Below are 20,051 nucleotides of genomic sequence, written 5' to 3' on the forward strand. Positions count from 1 at the left end.
AGATTGGCTGTCTAACAGAAGTTAAATTCATTTCTCACTTATTATTCACTTAAACCATGATCGGGTTTTGTCCCACACATAGGTCCCACATGGCTCTAAACAGCTCAATAGAGTGGCGAAGTCACGCCCATCTACTTCCGGTCCATGGGACCTTATTTCGGAAAAACAATGTATTGAAGTCAATGGAGAGAGAAAACGTATCTTCCGATCCCGTTTGCATTGTGCCATGAATTACACATATGATATGTTTGTCAATCTTAAAAAATAATTTCCATGTAAAAAAAGTCACAGTTTGTCGTAAAACTGTTGAAATATAAGACTGAAAAATACGCAACTATGAATGAATTTAGCTAGCTGACATTAACGTTACACATTACACTCGTCTTACTCACCGAAACCTTGTAAAGCCGGTCCTGCATGCTGGAACCGACTAACTCCCCTTTTGTGTATGTACAGTTCTCAACATGGCCAGACTTGTAGTGATTTTCACCTCTTTTAATACTTTTCGCTTCATTCTGAAAGAAAGAGGTGAAATGTGCTAACGTGATGGCCATCTTGGTGTTGGTGACGTATGCAAGACCAGAGTTGTAGTTCATTGAGCGCTTCACACACAAAAATGTGTTACTTCACAGTTTTACGGCACATTTTTATTTTTTTACTTGCAAAATTATCTTTTAAATTGACAAACATCATATGTGTAATTTCGTTGCACAATTCAAACGGGATCAAAAGATAATCTTTCTCTCTCCATTGACTTCAATACATACTTTTTCCGAAATAAGGTCCCATGGAGGTCCACCGGAAGGGGAGGGACTTCGCCACTCTATAGATATAATCTATCTATATGGCGCTGGCTAAAATAAGATAACTTTAACAAGATGCCTGTGTGCTTAGTACCAGGTTGTTATCATACCAGCAATGGGTCTTGCTCGTTCTTTCGCTTCCCGTCTGATGAAAGGACCAGGAGTGGCTGGATCAAGTTAGCTACCTAGCTAGTAGCTAGCACATTAGTTAGCATTACAGCCATGTCATTTTCATTAGCCTTAATATGAAGTATCATTAAGTAACCTAAAATGTTAAACAGTGGCCCGTCCACACAGCGGCGTGCGTTGACGCTTGGCGGTGGACGTGTCTGAAGCTTGGGGAGTTTATGCGAGCAACGAGACCAACAACCAATCACATGAATCTCCCGTGCAAATCAAATCAAGTTTTATTTATATAGCACATTTATAAACGATTTTTGGTCGAGCCAAAGTGCTGTACATATAATAAAAATAGCCTACAGTAGAGACACTTTACAGCTAATTAACAGCACAGTTTGTTCAGAATATCATATATAATATAAAATAAACTCCCCAAACAGGCGAAAACCTACCAGTTCCACCCACTGTCTCTGCCACCTCCCTCCATGCCTGGCTCCTCCGGTTTGTATCCCGGTAGCTGAACAGAGACTGATCATATAACACCGGGTGATTCACTACCGCTATAATTCTCTAAGTCTCTCCCAGCATACACGCGGTTTGATTGGCTAGCACTTGTACTGGCAGATTTGCATAAACGGGATTTGATTGGCTGACGCTTCTGCCGAGGCGCCAAAAGTTGAACATTGCTCAACTTTTGCAGTGAGCAACGCCAGCAACGCTCCGCGTCGCTTCCCACAATGCAGTTCGGCGAAAAGTGACGTCACCCCATTCAAAGTGAATGGTGAAGCGTCAACGCATGCCGCTGTGTGGACATGACATTCTTCTGGACGTGTTTCATTGTGGTGATAGTGAGGGTAGTCAATCGTTTTGTTGACAAGACAGTAGTGATGGCCATCTTGGTGACGTGTGTTGTTCTGCGAGACCAGAGATGTAGTTCATTGAGCGTTTCACACAAACAAATGTGTTACTTCAGTTTTATGACACTTTTTTATTTTTTTGACTTGCAAAATTATCTTTTAAATTGACGAACATCATATGTGTAATTCGTGGCACAATTCAAACGGGATCCAAAGATAATCTTTCTCTCTCCATTGACTTCAATACATAATTTTTCCGAAATAAGGTCCCATGAAGGTCCACCGGAAGGGGAGGGACTTCGCCACTCTATAGGCACACACTGTAGACACTAATTAGAAGAACACAGACTAAAACAGCAATGTACAGACGTATCAGATGATTAAACATGATCTTAAAATATATTTTATATTGTTTTTAATTATTTTTTTGCATTTTGTTGTAATCAATATTTGTAATACTTTCTGCTGACACTAATGACCAGTCGCCACTGAATACAATGTGTTAAATTGTAGACAGAATCTCCTTTTAAAAGACTGCTATCATCTGGACCCTAAAAAACATCCGTTGTGCAGTGATTAAAATACTCTTTACTTTGCAGTCTGAGTTCATTGTAATTGCAGTGGAACATTAAATCAGCCTTTGGTTTCCCTATAATTAGAACCAATTTCAATCTAAATGTTCCAATTTATTTACAGTTGCAAAGAGGTTCCCGTCCAGAACATTTTAAGAAACCATTTGGACCTGAAATTAAAGAGAGAATTCATGAATTTTGTCAAAAAAAATTAAAGTTTAAAAAAAAAGTTTAAATGTCAAAAGAACCCACCAAAATACAGTTTATTCAAGACATTAGACAAAGGCTAATCTGGTGTCCGAGTCTCTGTCTTCTAAACATTTAACATTTGAAAGTAGTAGAGTTGTGGAGCAGTAATGGCGCCCGGCTTCCTGTAACGCCTTGTTGTCTTTGGGCAGATGGCAGCGACCTGGACGCTGTGAGTCACGGCAGCCTGGATAGCTCTGCCGACACTAACCTGGGCCCCTTCGCCTCTGACTCCACCAAAGTAGACCCCATTGATGATAAATCTAGCACAGGTACACTCAACACGCCGGCTGCACCACTCAATCTCAGGCAGCCATCTTGTTCTACATCTTGTTCTTCTCTCTCAATGACATTTTATTTTTTTTATCCTTCATTTGTCCCACTCACCGACCGGTCTCTTCCTCATTTACCCTCTTCCTCCTAAACCTCCTTCCCCTCTGCTGCCTGTTTTTCTTCCACCTTCTTTACATCCATGTTTCTCCCCGGCTGTGCTCTGTACCCTAACCCCGCCCTTCACTCTGGCCCTGCCTGTGTTGCCCTTGCATGCAGTCGGCCGGGGGGGCGGCAGCGTGGGCGCCAGGGCCCCGGTGGCGCACTCACACTGGGGGGGCTCTGAGCTCAGAGAAGCCACCCACCACCCAGGTAATCCGCTCTGTCAGTCTGCATATCTCTCTCTCTCTGGTTTCTCTGCCTCATCTCACCTGACCTGTTTTATTTTTCATCGTCACACTTTTCTCTGCCGTCTCTGCGACCTCGCCTCCTCTTCCTGTCATGTCTCTCCGGCACACTCTGCTACTCATCTCTCTTTCTCTCTCACTCCTCCTTTCACCACAGAGTGATGTGTCATTTCAATTATGGCGAGTAATTACCCAGAGGCACATTCTTTTTGATTACGGTAATAGTTTTAATCATGGAGCTGGCACCTCAGCAGGAGACTTCTCCTCGTGTGCAGAAGTCTGAACCGCAGCTCATCAGGAGGGAAGCACCGTGATCATGGTTATTTATTTTCTGCGCCATCAGTCGATCGACGCAGCCGAGCTGTGCAGCCTCATGCTTTATTTAGAGTTGAAGGTTCATGAGAAAGATGAAAAAGGAGAACAAAATCATCAGACAGCTGGTTGCCTGGAGACCCCGGGTTTTAGAAGCAGATGGGAGAGTAAGCCTGTAGAGCGGCACGTTTTTTCTTCACCCCCCTCCTTAACGTCAAGTCTTAACAGTTAAATTCATTAGCAGCTGTGAAACTGCAGTCACTTTCCCGACAGTAACTGTAGATCTCTGCATGCCCTGAGGAGGATTATCTTTATTCAGCACAGCTTAGCTGCTTTTCTCCTCTCCTCTCACCTCCGCAAGAGTGATGAGCCTCCCACAAAAGAGGAGATGAAAGGGAAGAAATGCCTCTCTAGGTTTCCCACTTATGTATGATTCATTCACTTCGCATACAAACACTGTAAAGCCACAATAGGTTCACTTTTTGACACCAAAAAGCACTGGATTTCAGTAGATACTGTAAAATGAAAGGCCCGCAAGCGAGAATGGTGTCATGTACAGTGTTGTTAAAGTGCCGCTATTTCCAGAGTTTTGCCTCTGCTTAGATTTTCCATTTAGCATATTTCTGTGATCTTGTGGGTTAATATCACAGACTTTAGTGCCTTTTCATATCCCTCTCATCTGATTTCATACGTGTCTTTATCTCTGTTCTCTAGGGGATCAATCGGATCTGGGTTATAACTCACTGTCCAAGGAGGAGGTCCGGAGAGGAGACCCCGGCGCTCCGGACTCCAAAGATGACAAGAAAGAGAGCGACTGCAGCTCCTGTCAGTAGTCTGTCTGATCTGATACCACCTGATATTTCTGTCTACTGTACCTTCTAAGAAAATCATCTCACACGAGAGATTTCCCCTTCCTCTGCCTTGATCTTTCTCCCTCAGAGATGATTCTTTTTTTGTGTGGTTCTCAACATCAAAGCATTTCAGTCGTGTGTTTCGATAGAATTACTAACAAAGCACTTATATACTAATAAAGGGCTGGCTTATCTAAAGCCAGTTGAGTAGCACTTGAAATGTTTTTGCTCTATGAAGCCTGATGTACTTATATGATTCTGTTTTCTTCAAGTTTGTATTTTGTTGGTCGAATGCACTTATTGTAAGTCGCTTTGGATAAAAGCGTCAGCTAAATGCAATGTAATGTAATGTGTTTTCCTTCCAGGGAATTGTTTCTTTCGTTTAAAGAACAGTGGTGTGATTCAAGCTGTGCTTTACTGTAAAAACAAGACTGATTTATAAATTGTAATTTCTGTGTTGGCAGTGTCAGAGACAGAGAGCGCCAAGGGGAGCAAAGACTGCCTCCCTCAGCTGGACATGGAGCTTCACTCGTCCTTCAAACCCCGCGGCATTGTGCGCAGCAGCTATCCGTATGACGAAGCCTCCTGTAAGCCCAAGAGCTCCGTCAGCGCGGGTAAATAAGGAAACTTACAAATATTTAATAGTGTTGGAAAATGAGTAAATTCACACCCAAATGTCATCTTTATCGGAAGTCTTCTCAATAACTTAATGGTACTGTTGGTGTTTGTTATTGCAACCTGTTTAGATGAATTCAATACCCATAAGGCTCAGCTCATGTTGACACAAGAAAGAATCAGATCTTTAGTATCATAAGAACACTTTGTGAAAAAGATATAACTTTGACTAAGTGATTCACTGTATGTATCCTATCTTTACATTCGGCCTGTCGTTAGCAGCCCATGCCAACAGAATTTGAGGCTCAGTATTTACTTTCTTATTAATAAAATGTTTCTTGACAGTAGTTCATCTATGTACCCAAGCTTGTGCCCTTTTCACTTTTATATTAAAGAACATGATATTGTCAATCAGGAGAATTTAATGTCCGTCAAAGCTTTGAAGTGCTCCAGAAGTCAGTCACCGAGCATTGTCTGGACCGAAAGAATGCTCCTTATTATTACTTGATCTCCTCAGGTTTGTTTCTAATACTTACTAATGTCCCTTCTTCCCCTCCCTCTCTCAGGCCATGTTGCAGGCCTCCTCTTTTCCTCCTCCCTGGACGACATCGGTGAGGTCCACGGCAACAGATTGCTCAGGAAACACAGGAGTGCTCTGGAGGAGGTGGTGGGCAGCGGCTCGGCTCTCGACTGGCAGGGGGGGAGGGGCCGCCAGCTGAGCGGGGACACGGTGGGCAGCAGCGGCACCACTGTCCTGGGCCTGGGGATGAGCCAGGGGGAAACAGACCCAGATAAGATCGCGGGACACATGGGCGCAGACGTCAAAATTCTCTCTGGTGCCAAATTCAGTCAGAGAAAGAGACCTCGTTCGCTGGCTCTGGGTGGGATAGAGGGGGCGGCTGCTTCCAGAAGTCTTGATCACGGGGAAGAAGAGGAAGAGGCGGAGGGACAGGACTCCAGTGATGAGGACAGAGGTAACACAGAGGCCATTTTTGATTTGGAGGATCTGGATTTAGACAAGCCTGCCACAGGGGCTGGCATCAGCTCACACAAATGTAATAAGAAACCTGTCGGACGCAGCGTGAGCTACGGGGGCGTGAGCTCCATGACGACCAGAGGAACTGTGAAGCGCACAGATATACAGATGGGCTACGACCCTCTGTCCCTCCTGGTGGCAGAGACACAGTCCGAGGAGCAGTGTGAGGACCGGTACCCAGAGGGGGACGAGGACAGCACTCCCAGCGCCCGAAGGCACCTGGCCAGAGAGATCGAGCTCTACATGAACCACATGGGCAGCCCGCTGAGCAGCAGGACCCCCAGCATGGACCTGCAGGACTCCGCCAGCCCCCTCCTCCTCCACCCCTCCTCCCTCTCGGCCCCCCGCAGAGCCAGCCTGCCCCACAGCTCCCCCCTCAGGGCTGCTGGGATGCAGCGCTCCTGCACCTTCCACCCGCCCTCGCCCTCCCAGTCCGTCTCACGCCAGCGCCTGCTCTCGTCCCCCTCCTGCCACAGCTCCAGCACCACCCCCAGCGCCAGCCCCCGCCCCAGCCCCTACAGGGAGAGGACGGACAGGATGAGCCTGGCATCGCCTTCCCCCTCCTCTTCCTCTTTCGCTCTGGACACTCTGATCACACCAACGCTCGATGTATTCAAGACCAGCATGTTCTCCGCTGGGAAGGGTGTGGCAGAGAAGGCCAGCCGCTGGTACTCCCGCCTCTCCACATACACAACGCCTACCAAGGTATGTGTGTTGGGAAGGTGAATTTAGTGTTGAATGTAATACAGCTGAACGTTTACCCAATTAATGCAGCTTTTAGTCTCTGCACTTAATTTCACACAAAATATATATTTAAATATGGCTCCCCGAATCAAGTAAACCCCATGCTCATCCTCCTGTCTTATTGATATCTTCTGTTCTAAAGAGTCTGTTCCAAGTAGGTCCAATATAAATAGTGACCCAATTTAAAACCCTGTTTGTACATTTTCATTAAAAAAATAACAGACTTATCGCTACCTATTAATAGAATAGAATAGTTTATGTCATTGCATTATACATGTACAATGAGATAAATAAATGCTTCTCCCTTTCAATGGTGCCATCAAAACAAAAAACATCACAACATAAGACAACAAATACAATATATATATATATATATATATATATATATATTAGTGTTTGGTGAAGGAAAATATTATTTCACCTACATAAAAACTTCTGGGATAAATTGTTTAAATTCTATGTTTCTGTGTCGGTCAGTATTTCTGTAAGCTCTCTACGCAGTAAGATGAGCCTAAAGGTGGAATGCTGCTTCCATCTAGTGGCATTTTCAATGTCAGTGAAATAGTCTTACTGTTATAAAAGCCTTCATTGACCAACTAAATAAGTCAAGACTTCTACTTGACTTACTACATGGCACGCTACTACAGGCTACTGCCACACAGATAGCGTACATTTCACATACATCTGCACCTCGTGTTATTATTGTAAGATCATACCTCTGTGCTGTCCCCGAAGACACTAACCCGCCTCCTCTGTTTCTTCAGGACGGTCACAGTGACCGCCTGAGTATTTCCTCCCTTGGCTTGGGAGATCCAGACTGCGCCTCGCTGCTGGATGACGAGGACTGTGATGGCTCCTTGATCTCTCCACAGAGGAACGGCCCCTCAGGGCCCCGCAAGAGCCCCCGACGCAGCCCCCTGCGCAGCACACAGCACAGCCCCTCTGCCGGCCACAGCCTGGGCAGACCCACATCTCTGTTCCCTGGTAAGAGAACATTCTTCTCACTCACCGAAAAGAGCTGAAGGGATATTATATTACTAACTTTCCAGTGTCTAATATAATCAAACCCCCAAACGGATTAAAAACACATTTTCTGAGTACTTTATGGCTATAGCTCGATTGACCAAGGCTCAGGATAGCTATATTTGCCTCATGCTTTTGACAAGAAATGAGACACAGAGATGGAAAATGTCAAGCAGTCTATTAAAACATGTTCTAAAAGGAAAAAGGCATAAATATGTCGTACTTTCCCCAAATAAATATACAGTAGACCTGTTTCCAAAAGAGGCAGGATGAAGGTATGAAGGTCATGTTGTTACAAATGCCTTTGTCTTAAACATCTCAAGAAATCTATGCTGACATTTTCACTCAAAGTATTGTCAGATATCTTGATCTCTCTTAACCTCCTGCAGGATGTGTGCTCTCCCCCCCCGGCTTCCCTCTGCCAGACAGGTCGGACCTCGGCTCTTCACGCTACACCAGCAGCACCAGCATCTTCAACAACTACGCCATGGAGGTAAAACCATAAAGCTGTAGAGTAGAAACTAAACTAATGCTTAGAAGACGCTAATAGAAAGTGTGTCTGCTTCTGCAACAGATATGAATGTATAAGATGTGCAAGGTTATTTGGCTACAAGAGTTCAAACTCTGCAAACGGGTGGTGCAATATTATCATGTGCTATTATTAATAAATAGTTATCCAGTCTGTCACATCAAATATGTCTGATTAAGTAAAAACATGTGTAACAGCTTTCAAAAGTGCTTTACAGACCATAACAGTGAAGTAGTTTAAATCGATGTTATTTAAAACCTTGATGACTTTTAGTCTGTAAGCTCACCAGCCACTCTGTGTGTTTCCAGCTGCTGATCTCCAGCTGTTCCCGCTGTAAGACGTGCGACTGCCTGGTGTACGATGAGGAGATCATGGCCGGCTGGACTGCGGACGACTCCAACCTGAACACCACCTGCCCCTTCTGTGGGAACCCCTTCCTGCCCTTCCTCAACGTGGAGCTCAGGGACATGCGAGGCCCCGGCAGGTAGGGGATGAACTGCTGTAAAAATGTAGTGGTGGGAAGAATGGGGTGATGAATCCCTATTATAAGGATTGATTACGTTTTATTTTTAAATATGCATGGATCTCCTGAAAACCTGGCTTTAAAAGGGAACATATCATGATTCATGACAAACTCACTTTTTCAGTACATTTGGCTATCTGGGGATCTTAATAAAAACATAGACTGTGAATTAGGTCAAAATGACTCACAGAAGATAAACGACACCTGACTTTATTTCCTGGATGTCATTTCCCCCCTGTGTTTCCTCTCAACATCGCAGGCTTTTTCTGAAGGGCAGCCCGTCGGTGGACGAGGAGATGACCTCGTCGTACTCCACCTCCACGGGTTTGGACACGGGGACGTCCACCTTGTCCACCCCGTGTCCTAAAACAGCTGCCTTTCCTCCCTCCCCTGGGATCGCTGTCCAGGAGTGCGCCGGGAGTGGAAGGTACTCACCACATCCTCATTGATTAACATGCGTATCCTAAAATAATTCTTCTGTCTGGTTTGCTGTATTATTGATGAACTTGTAGCCTTCTCAGGTTTGATAGGAGAAGCAGCAGGGAGGATTAAAATCACGTGCACAGAATTACCTCAGAATTTGAACATTTTAAATTCAGGTTAGTCTGAGAACCCAGTGTAGCTGCGTCCACACGCTCCCCATCTGCATTGTAAAAGAGCAATGTGAAATGATTGTGTGTGTGTGTGTGTGTGTGTGTGTGTGTGTGTGTGTGTGTGTGTGTGTGTGTGTGTGTGTGTGTGTGTGTGTGTGTGTGTGTGTGTGTGTGTGGTGTGTGTGTGTGTGTGTGTGTGTGTGTGTGTGTGTGTGTGTGTGTGTGTGTGTGTGTGTGTGTGTGTGTGTGTGTGTGTGTGTGTGTGTGTGTGTGTGTGTGTGTGTGTGTGTGTGTGTGTGTGTGTGTGTGTGTGTGTGTGTGTGTGTGTGTGTGTGTGTGTGTGTGTGATGACCGAGGGTCCATGTGCTTGTATAAAGTCCCTCATGAGGTTATGAAGTGGGTAAGCAACAGGAATGAACAGTGCATGCATGATATCTTAATGCCGACTTATTAGTGAACAAAGCATTGTGTGTTTTGATTTTACTGAATATTATTCATGTAATATAGACATCTGGATTCTGTGTCTGTGTGATGTTTTTATGGAAGTAAAACTATACCACCCCTGGAATACGTATTTGCAGATTAAAAACAAATCGCTATATGCGATTAGTTATCATTTTGACTGTGAGATGTGTGTTACAAACTTCACAGGACTCCATCGACTAATGCTGAAGGTATCAACATCCCGTCTGACCAGCGGCAGGAGGGTCCGTCCCCCGGGGGGCACATGGCCCGCAGCATCAGCACCTTCTGTCCCCAGGACGGAGCACCAACAATTAACCACCGTTTGCCGACGTCAGGCAGCCTGCCCAGCCGTCTGAATGAAGCCACAGTATGTCACAATACTGAACACCCACAAAAACACTTGTTTTACATATGACCGTTAGAAATCTGACCTATAATTCCTGTCCCACTCAGGACCCGCTGAATATGGAGTGGCGGCTCCACAACCCTGAGCCGGTGACGGTGCCCTACCTGAGCCCGCTGGTGCTGTGGAAGGAGCTGGAGAGCCTGCTGGAGAACGAGGGCGACTCGGTGATCACCGAGGCCGACATGGTGGACCAGCATCCCATTATCTACTGGAACCTGGTCTGGTACTTCAGGCGCCTGGACCTGCCCAGCAACCTGCCCGGACTCATGCTCACCTCGGAGCACTGCAACAGAGGCTCCCAGGTACACACACACACACACACTCACTCATTCACTCACACACACACACACACACACACACACACACACACACACACACACACACACACACACACACACACTCACAGTACATAATGTGTGATAACGTGCTTTGTAGTGAAAATTAGGTGGAAAGTTTGACGTTTATGCTTAACATAGTGCACTTCCTACATCGTTCCACCTGAGGTCAGCAAAACAAGATTATCAGCTACAGTTTATTTTTCCAATCAGAAGAGTTCATCGGGAAAAAACATCTGAAAAGGATATTTTGTGTGTTAATGATGTGACCGTCAGAGTGACTCGCAGTGCGTCTGTCTCTGTCTCTCGTCAGGTTCCTCGTCACTGGATGTCGGAGGACAGTAAACACGTGTTGATCCAGATCCTGTGGGACAACCTGAAGCTGCACCAGGACTCCATCCAGCCTCTCTACATCCTCTGGAACACATTCAGTGAGTCACTCTGCTCTGCTCTGTGTGTCAGACTTAGCAGACAGCCAGATCATTTACTTAATGTGTAAAGTGGACAGATAATAGGAAACAATTCAATAGTGTACTGGGGTATTTTTTCATTTCTGTTGAGGGTCTCATACCTCATTCACACCAACGCAACTCCGGTTCAAGCTCCGTGCTAGAGCTTTTCAGGTTCAGAACCGGTTCTTCGGTTTAGCTCCGGCTCTTTTCACACCGCCCAGAGTCCGACTGGTGCTGCGTCATCGTTTGCGTCATGACATAACCGTTTGCGTGCCTGCTTCATAAAGCCAAACCGCGCGGAAACCCCTCACAGCTGACACCGACAAGAACAACAATGGCTGATTGTGTTGAAGCGCTACTCGTTTTGGTTTTGCTCTGTCGAAACGAAATGGAAGAAATGGGACGACTTTACTACCAACTTTACAGTCGTTACATGCTACATTCAAAACTGCTTTACAATCGTAATCATCAACTTCAACGACGATTCCAATTCCCCCCGCCTCGACGTAAGCGTGACGTATGCGGTGCTTTTGCTCTAGCCGGACAATTTTTTGGTGCTTGAAACAAACCGGATTCCGGAACTAAGAGGCTGCTCCTCTGCGGTGTGAACAGGAAAACCTGGTGCTTATCAAGCTCCAGCTCCGAACCGGCCCTGAAACACCGTTGATGTGAATGACGTATCAGTCAGCTAGAGCTTTTTTTTGCTACGTTTTGTTTGTTTGTCCTGAAATTCACATTGCAATGTAATCCCACATTATTTTTATTGTGTTAACAATCGGCCAATAATAATGAGTTCTTATGTCACATGTGCCTTCAACGTTATGATTTCAGTTAAAACTGATTTAAATGTGAGTTGTTTTGAAGGTGGAGTTGACGTGCTAAGACTTTTCCAATAATTCAACGCCGTGGTTTAACTGGGATGCATTAGATGAGATCGCTAATTGGTATGATTAAATCTTCCTGTGATCAAAGCATGTTTAAAGCATGTCAAAGTCAAATCTGTGCAAAAAAAATGTGTTAAAAGTGGAAAGGTTTGTATGTTAAAAATAAAAATGCAATGTAATGTTGAAAATAAGAAAATGCGAACCAGGTAAAATGTAAAAGATGGAAACTAACATTGACGTTTAATGATGGGAATAAAAATGGCGACAGATGAGAACATCAGAACAGTATGAACAATGACTCGAAGGTCACAGCTGTTTATGGTAATGTGCCCGACTCCATATAATGCTATACTATGTACCCATGTACAGTATGTCCATATAGTGGATGTAAATGTGCATTATTAAGCATTTTTCTTTGACCATTTTTTCTGTTTCTTTCTACAAAATGTTGAGCTTTTAAACTATTAGTCACAATAGATATTTGAGAAAAGACACTTGCACCTAGAGGTTTGCTCATTAAAGATTCTATAATTAAAAACTCAACCAAGTTTAGGAAGGGAAAAAAAGCATAACTAATCCACAGGTTTTTATGTTTTGCTTCCCTGAATGGTAGCACTGCAAAATTGAGGCCAAACATAAATAATGACTAGAGCTCTTCCAACTGTGTCATCTTGTTGTTGCGACTCTTTGCGAACACGTCTACACTGATTGATTATTTAATGGAGGAGGCGTGGAGCAACTAGCTCCTCCTGGGAGTCGGCTGGTCCGTGTGCTAACAGGCTCTGTCTGCTCTCTGTCTTCCAGGGCTTAATTGTACTCTGTTGTTAGAGAGTGAGTGTTCGTCTCCTGTTGTGTGTGTGTGTGTGTGTACTGTGTGAGGCCTGCTGCTGTGACCCTGTGCTGTGCTCTCTGCTTGATGCATCGCAGTGTCGTCTGTGAAAAGTCAGCCTCTAGCTTTCATGGTTCCACCGTGAACGTCTCTGTGCGGTGTGCAGTGTTATTGTAGGGGTTTTGCTTTGTTTTGTGAAACTGTTTGTTTCAAATACAGCCCTGCACTGTATTTGAATGTAGGTTTGCATCGCTGGTGAATTTGTTTCTTCACTCCCTGACATTTAGATGTTTTAATCAGCAACTGCTTAAGATGGAGATGTTGTAGTACTTACAGGGCTGGGTACTGACCTCATGGTGCTGGCTCTCCTGAGAACCTCCAGTTTGTGATTTAGTGGTTCATCATCTTTCTGTCACCACGACTCGGTTGCTTAAACTCATAAATCCATAACTGAATTTGTGAGTAATCTTCTAACAGCTAGGATACTAATCAGGTTGCACCAATTAACCTCAGAAATGCTTTAGCTCAGAAAGACACATGTCATTTGTTGATCCGTATGGAAATTCTGAAGCATCAAAAACATCAACTAATATATGTCAACAGGAAGTGGCTGTAGCATCACACGCCTTTCATTTATTAAATGGTTTGGTCCCCTAAATCAAATGCATCATTATGCTAACAAAAACACATTTTGTTTAATTTTTACACTTTGCATTTGTATTTCAAGTAAGTATTTTTTTGTCAACAATTTGCCAATATTAAATAAAAAAATATCCGACTTGTATTTGTCTTAATTTAGATTATTTACTTTAGCTTTTGCCAAAGAACAGTAAAAGTAATATGAATTTCTCCATACAAGTCATGGTTTTATGAACATACCTCATACATCTATCTATTATAACTTGTTTTTAACAGCAACAACATTGTTTTAAGAATATTGTTACCTTGAATAGATCTCCTGCAGTATTTGCCAAATGAATACTGCTTTATACGGCTACAAATACCCAGCCCAAAGTACTGAGTGAAACAGGAGGTTTATATTGTTTCATGTCTTCATCACTAGTATGAGTCAACGCTGAACTCTGTGTGTGTTTTGGCAGACGTGGGGTACCCTCTGTCCCGGCCAGTCCCGGAGGAGGAGAGGCCGTTCAGCGAAGAGCTGCTGCAGAGCGTGGTGAGGAGCATCCAGAGGAACGACCTGAGCCGGCCCATGGCCCAGCTGCTGCAGCTGCTGGGCACCACGCTGGGGGTCAAACGGCAGAGGTCAGCTCCACATGAGGCCTATTTATTCATTTCACCTCTTAAAAACACCTGTAGCAGCTTTAGGATGAGTCGCTGAGAGGCTGATGTCGGGCCTGCTTGGCTTTGAAGAAGTAATGCTGGAATCAAAAATATATTTAACAATTCTTAATTTACCGAAACATTATCAACTGTCAACAAAAACATGATCAGAATAATCACAGCTATTTGCAGCCAACACAAATACAGCAACCCTCTCTTCCCACACCTCACACAGGTGAACAGGGGACTACATCTACTTTAGAGTTCCCCCCATTTCCATATGACCATGTGTGCAAACACACTATAATAACTGGTAATATTACAAACACTGACCAATACCAAGATACTAACCATCGCAAATCATATTACATTTACAGCTAAATGAAACCCTTTGAGTTGATTTAGGGCTCCTTCAGTATTAATCACAGATGTGTTGGTTATTAATGAAACAAAAACACTTTGAGAAAATACTGATTTTGTGATGTCCTTTAACCTTGACCTTTCATCCTCAGGAGTTTGTACAGAGACATCCTCTTCCTCTCCCTGGTGGCTCTGGGAAAAGATAACATCGATATTGGTGAGTCATTATTTATGTTTTCATCATTACACTATGTCTCTTATTCAAACTTCAAAGATACCTCACATCCCGTTATTTCACATCAGTGTGACTCATTCAATGTAATGTTTACTGTATAGAATTAAGTTCCAGCATGAAATGTATTTAAACCTAGATTAATAGTTGTTGTTTTTCAGCCAGTAAACACGACATATACCTCATTCACCCCAGCGCAACTCCGGTTCAAGCTCCGTGCTAGAGCTTTTCAGGTTCAGAACGGTTCTTCGGTTTAGCTCCGGCTCTTTTCACACCGCCCAGAGTCTGACTGGTGCTGCGTCATCGTTTGCGTCATGACGTAACCGTTTGCGTGCCTGCTTCATAAAGCCAAACCGCAAGGAAACCCCTCACAGCTGACACCGACAACAACAACAACAATGGCCGATTGTGCTCCAGCTTCCTCTGTACCTCTTCGGAAGACCAGATTCCCAGTAGGTAGCTGGTCTCTTCAGTGGACCACTGCTGCTTGTTAAGTTTCTCCATCGTTGTGTACAAGCTGGATAAAACGCGGGCTTCTTGTTGTTGTTCAGGAGTTGATCCCGCCCCTGCCCTCGCCTCGACGTAAGCGTGACGTATGCGGTGCTTTTGCTCTAGCCGGACAATTTTTTGGTGCTTGAAACTAACCGGATTCCGGAGCTAAGAGGCTGCTCCGCTGTGGTGTGAACAGGAAAACCCGGTGCTTTTCAAGCTCCAGCTCCGAACCGGCCCCGAAACACCGTTGGTGTGAATGAGGTAATACACATACAGTATTATCATCATCTTTTAAGTTCATATGACAAACATGTGAGCAAGCAGTTACCTGGTCACACATCCAGCAGCGGGTATACAGCAACATCAGATTTCTTTGTTCAAATGGTTTATGAATACTCCCTTCCATTAAACTCTGCTGTTTAGTATGGGCTCAGAACAGTCTCATAATACACACATGCACACAGAAGGATCCACACTTGTGTTTTTCAATGCACACACAAATGTGTTCCGTTTCATATACATGTAAATAAAATAAAATTCCAGAAAAAAGTTTTACATATGTATTTTTGATCGTCACATATTTGTTTTCCGTTTAAATCCTCTGCACCTGCAAACACAAACAGCTTTCTGTGCACGGATCGCTGTGCATTCGTGTGTGGGTTTTTTGAGACTCCCCTGACGGTCACCCGATTCGTACTTGTAATTTTTTCTATCTATAGCCAATCAGATGTCTCCTCAATTCTAAGCCAATCACATGAGCGCGCCCCCACGAGGGTAGATTTCTTGCGTTCATGACGTAGCGCTTCATGTACGCATTTTGCGCTGTCCGGAGCTGACAGGTCCATGGAGCCTGCCTGCAGGCGCTAATCTCAGGACACCTCCACTCTCAGCACAGCGCCACTTTCCAAACAGGAAATGCACGCAAATACAAGCCTTTATATTATTAAGGTACAGCGCCACTTTCCGAACAATTGATGAATGCTTGTGTACACAAAAACGGAAGGCAAAACCGTTTTAAATGTGTGTTTCCTGTATGGCGAATACAGCTGCTTTATTTATGTCTGCATGAAGTTGTTGTGAGTGTGGAGGGAGCAGCTACAGGTTAGCTTAGCCTAATCGATCAGTGCACTACGAAGCCAGTGCTAGACAGTGACCTGTCAACGGGGGGGAGCCCCGCCGGTCATTATCGGCCGATACTCACTCTTAATAGTTTGATCGGTGCTCTCTATAAAGGACCGATCAGGAGAGCTGGATCTGATCGATATGGACATAAATGTGAGTGAAGTATAACCGGACGCGAGAGAGAGATCAGATCAGCTGCTGAGTCTGATGGAGGCAGCTCTGCATAATCACCTGAAGCTCCGCCCTCTGTTTAGTGAGCTGACCGGACAGCGCAAAATGCGTACATGAAGCGCTACGTCATGAACTCAAGAAATCATACCCTCGTGGGGGCGCGCTCATGTGATTGGCTTAGAATGAAGGAGACATCTGATTGGCTACAGATAGAAAAAATTACGAATCGACTGACCGTCAGGGGAGTCTCAAAAAACCCACACACAAATGCACAGCGATCCGTGCACAGAAAGCGGGTTGTGTTTGCAGGTGCAGAGGTTTTAGATGGAAAACAAATATGTGAGGATCAAAAATACATATGTAAAACTTTTTTCTGGAATTTGATTTTATTTACATGTATATGAAACGGAACACATTTGTGTGTGCATTGAAAAACACAAGTGTGGATCCGGAAATACAAGTGTGAATCCTTCTGTGTGCATGTGTGTATTATGAGACTGTTCTGAGCCCATAGTTTAGATCCTTGTCTTTAGCCATCAAATGTTGCACTATGTTCCCCAGCTAGCCTCTAACAATGTTAGTTCATGAGTTGGCGCTGAGCAGGAAGTGGATTGTTGGAGCTTTTTTGTTAAAAAAACATCAACTCAAAACGACTTATTATCAAAAAGTTGCCTAAAACCAAAGCAATGAGCAAAAACACAACAACACAAGCTCCATAGATTTGAGAGGATGTCAACAATGTTTCCTCTCCCTTCAGACGCATTTGATCGAGAGTACAAGCTGGCGTACGACCGCCTCCTGCCGAGCGTAGTGAAGCTGACCCACAACTGTGACCGCCCCCCCAGCACGGGGGTCATGGAGTGCCGCAGGACCTTTGGGGAGCCTTACCTGTAAACACACACACATACACACACACACACACACCAGGATGAACTCTCCTCACCCCACATCATCGCTTTAAGACGAGCTCAGGAAACCTGTTGGAGACTGTGAATGTTTTTGAAACTCTGCGAGGGATCATAAAGATAGTCAGCGTCACGTTGCCTGAAACTAAAAACAGTTTGACAAACTCTATCTCTTTAACTGAAGGAAAGACCACTCGCCCCGCTCATCAACAAGTTCATGCCGTTTGTAGACTGTAAATACACAGCAGTAGAGGAATTCTTTTAAAATGCATTTATATTGTGTAGTCATACAGCATATGAAGACTAATCAGCAATATTTTAACTTGAACTCTATTTATACAAAGTAAGCTTTATTTATTGTAGTGTCTTGTTTTTGTCTGGCCTTTAAAGCTTTATCGTTGCCGTCGGGCGTTTCTTGCCTCGCAGTTTAAAACGTGGCAGAATGGATTTAGTGTTTATAATTGATGATTAGGAGGAAAGTAAAAATTACTGCTGGAAAAATTCGCAAATTCATAGAAAAAGAATCCGAGGATTTGGGCCGCTGTGAAAGGGTTAGCAGTGGGCTCTAAAAAGACATCTTGAAAAGCGTAATTCACAAATGATAATTCAACATAATTCAGAAAAATGATGAACCGCTTTATAAACTGACTGATAACCAGTCGTTAGTTGCGGCCCTAATTTAAATGTTTAAAATCCACTTTTTTAAATCTGCCTTTAATGTCGGTCCAGGGTCTGAAGACAAACGTTCACTTTGCTTCTCAAACCAGTTTCTCTACGTCTCTATGTGTGACTTCATTCCTCAACACATTTAGTTTGTTTACACACCTGTCTTTAACTTTATCAAAAAAAAGTTTTCGTCTAGATCAGGGGTGTCCAAACTACGGCCCGGGAGCTATTTATAATGGGCCCTCAGTAAATTCTTAAAGTATGATGGAATATGGCCTCTTGTGAGTTGCCCGGCCCTTCGTATATCTTTCTCTATGTGGCCCTCGGTGAAACATGTTTGGACACCGCTGGCTTAGCTATTGAGTTTACTTCACCGGTGGAGCCCTACTGGACATATCAGTATAGTACTGCTCATCATGTGTGTACTAAACGTGCCGGCTGTTCAGATGAATTCACTGACTCACCTCCTCATACAGAAGCTGCTCTGAACCCAACTGGTGTGTCAGCATATCCTCTATCCTGTAAGGAAACACTTTTGGATACACATTCTGTCAGCCATGTTGGAGGTTTACTGTTCTTCAAGTCGCATAACGTCTTGAGTTTCATTTTGTATCATTATGATATCTCACACCACTACAACAGAAGACAAGAGCACGTTTTTGCAGAACGTCCCAAAAACTTTATTCGGAGGTTGTTTGTTGGTAAAACCCAGAAGAAGAAGCTTTATAAATATATAATATTTTGAATTTACATGCACTTAACCAGCCACTGAATGTTCAGCCTGTGACGGTGAATGACTTACATCTGCTCCTCACTCACTGAGGGCTCACACAGCCTGAGGAGCTCCGAGATGTGTTTGAGTGTTGCACCTGAAGGTGGACTCTGGTTTCTGAATTTTTGGAGATTTTATGATTGTCATTGATTTGTGTTTTTATATAAAACCAAAAATGGATCCTCATATCATGCCCAAAGGAAATGCTAATGAGGCAGACAGGACTTAATGTTTGCTGCTAGTGCTACATGTGTACGTGAACCACTTTGACAATGTTTCTAGAACCCACTGTCTCAAACATGATGCTGTCACTCTGTAGTTAATCCTCCATTCGAATGCATCACAACTGCAGAAATGTCAAAATTGAAACTTCATCAACTTCCACCCCACCCCCCACTGTTTTCTTTAAAAAAACGATTTTGATTCAATGAACTAAAAGGCATTTAATATTCTGTTCAATGTGTCCTCTGAGGGGTGGATATCTGTGATGTATGAACAGTTCCATTTAACATGAAGTATTTAATGACAAATAATGTTACATGATGAAGTTTAGAAAATAACAAACGTCTTTGTACACATCTGCATTTTTAAAGCTCATGTTCTGACTGTATTTCTATAAAAAATAATGGAGAGGAGACACATTTTAGACACGTTATTAAAGTTTTAAAAGGATTCTGTGAGGGGAAATGATATCAAATACATTATGAACTGGATCCAAGCCGGAGATGAACTACATTTGTTAATGTTTTCTGAATGTTAATCTAAATGACTTGCCATGGTTGAAGGAGGACCCTCGAGTCTAAACTCTTGACGGTCTCATGAATGTCAACCATGTGTGTGATCTGTGGAAAACTAACTGGAAGTTGCACTTTTCCTCTGGAGAGTGAGCGGAGAGGACTGCGATGTCAGCTGCTGGAAAGAAAAAAGCTGCCATCCATCTGTGGATATTTGTCGTGTTTAAAGCTGTACAAAGTGAATGATTTTGCAGGATCTGGGGCCATGTACATTTTTGAATTGTTAGCCCTTTGTAGAAATCACATTTTATAACATGTGGTGGCGGTTCTGTACAGCAACCAGATCCACAGACTGTTTATCTGTAAATAAAATCACTTACACTCATTGTTGGCTTTGTGTGTTCTTTTTAGGAATTACTAGTACAATAACTACTTTATTATATT

At 43.7% G+C, this 20,051-nt stretch overlaps 1 protein-coding gene across 1 annotated transcript in view; it reads left to right on the top strand.

The window, feature by feature from the left end:
• LOC117533649 (C-myc promoter-binding protein-like) overlaps positions 1 to 19,993 on the top strand; it is a gene marked incomplete in the record, with an annotated part of 72,684 nt that extends 52,691 nt beyond the window's left edge. The window contains 15 exon segments of the mRNA XM_034197537.1: positions 2,751 to 2,870; positions 3,148 to 3,240; positions 4,302 to 4,412; positions 4,903 to 5,052; positions 5,620 to 6,794; positions 7,598 to 7,817; positions 8,246 to 8,349; positions 8,694 to 8,869; positions 9,168 to 9,335; positions 10,153 to 10,333; positions 10,420 to 10,674; positions 11,021 to 11,138; positions 13,973 to 14,135; positions 14,666 to 14,730; positions 17,288 to 19,993. Of these exon segments, the coding sequence (XP_034053428.1) occupies positions 2,751 to 2,870; positions 3,148 to 3,240; positions 4,302 to 4,412; positions 4,903 to 5,052; positions 5,620 to 6,794; positions 7,598 to 7,817; positions 8,246 to 8,349; positions 8,694 to 8,869; positions 9,168 to 9,335; positions 10,153 to 10,333; positions 10,420 to 10,674; positions 11,021 to 11,138; positions 13,973 to 14,135; positions 14,666 to 14,730; positions 17,288 to 17,424 (3,236 nt within the window).
• Positions 19,994 to 20,051: the final 58 nt, after the last annotated feature.

The sequence above is a fragment of the Gymnodraco acuticeps genome, unplaced genomic scaffold, assembly GCF_902827175.1.
Source record: "Gymnodraco acuticeps unplaced genomic scaffold, fGymAcu1.1, whole genome shotgun sequence".
NCBI classification, from domain to species: Eukaryota; Metazoa; Chordata; class Actinopteri; order Perciformes; family Bathydraconidae; genus Gymnodraco; species Gymnodraco acuticeps.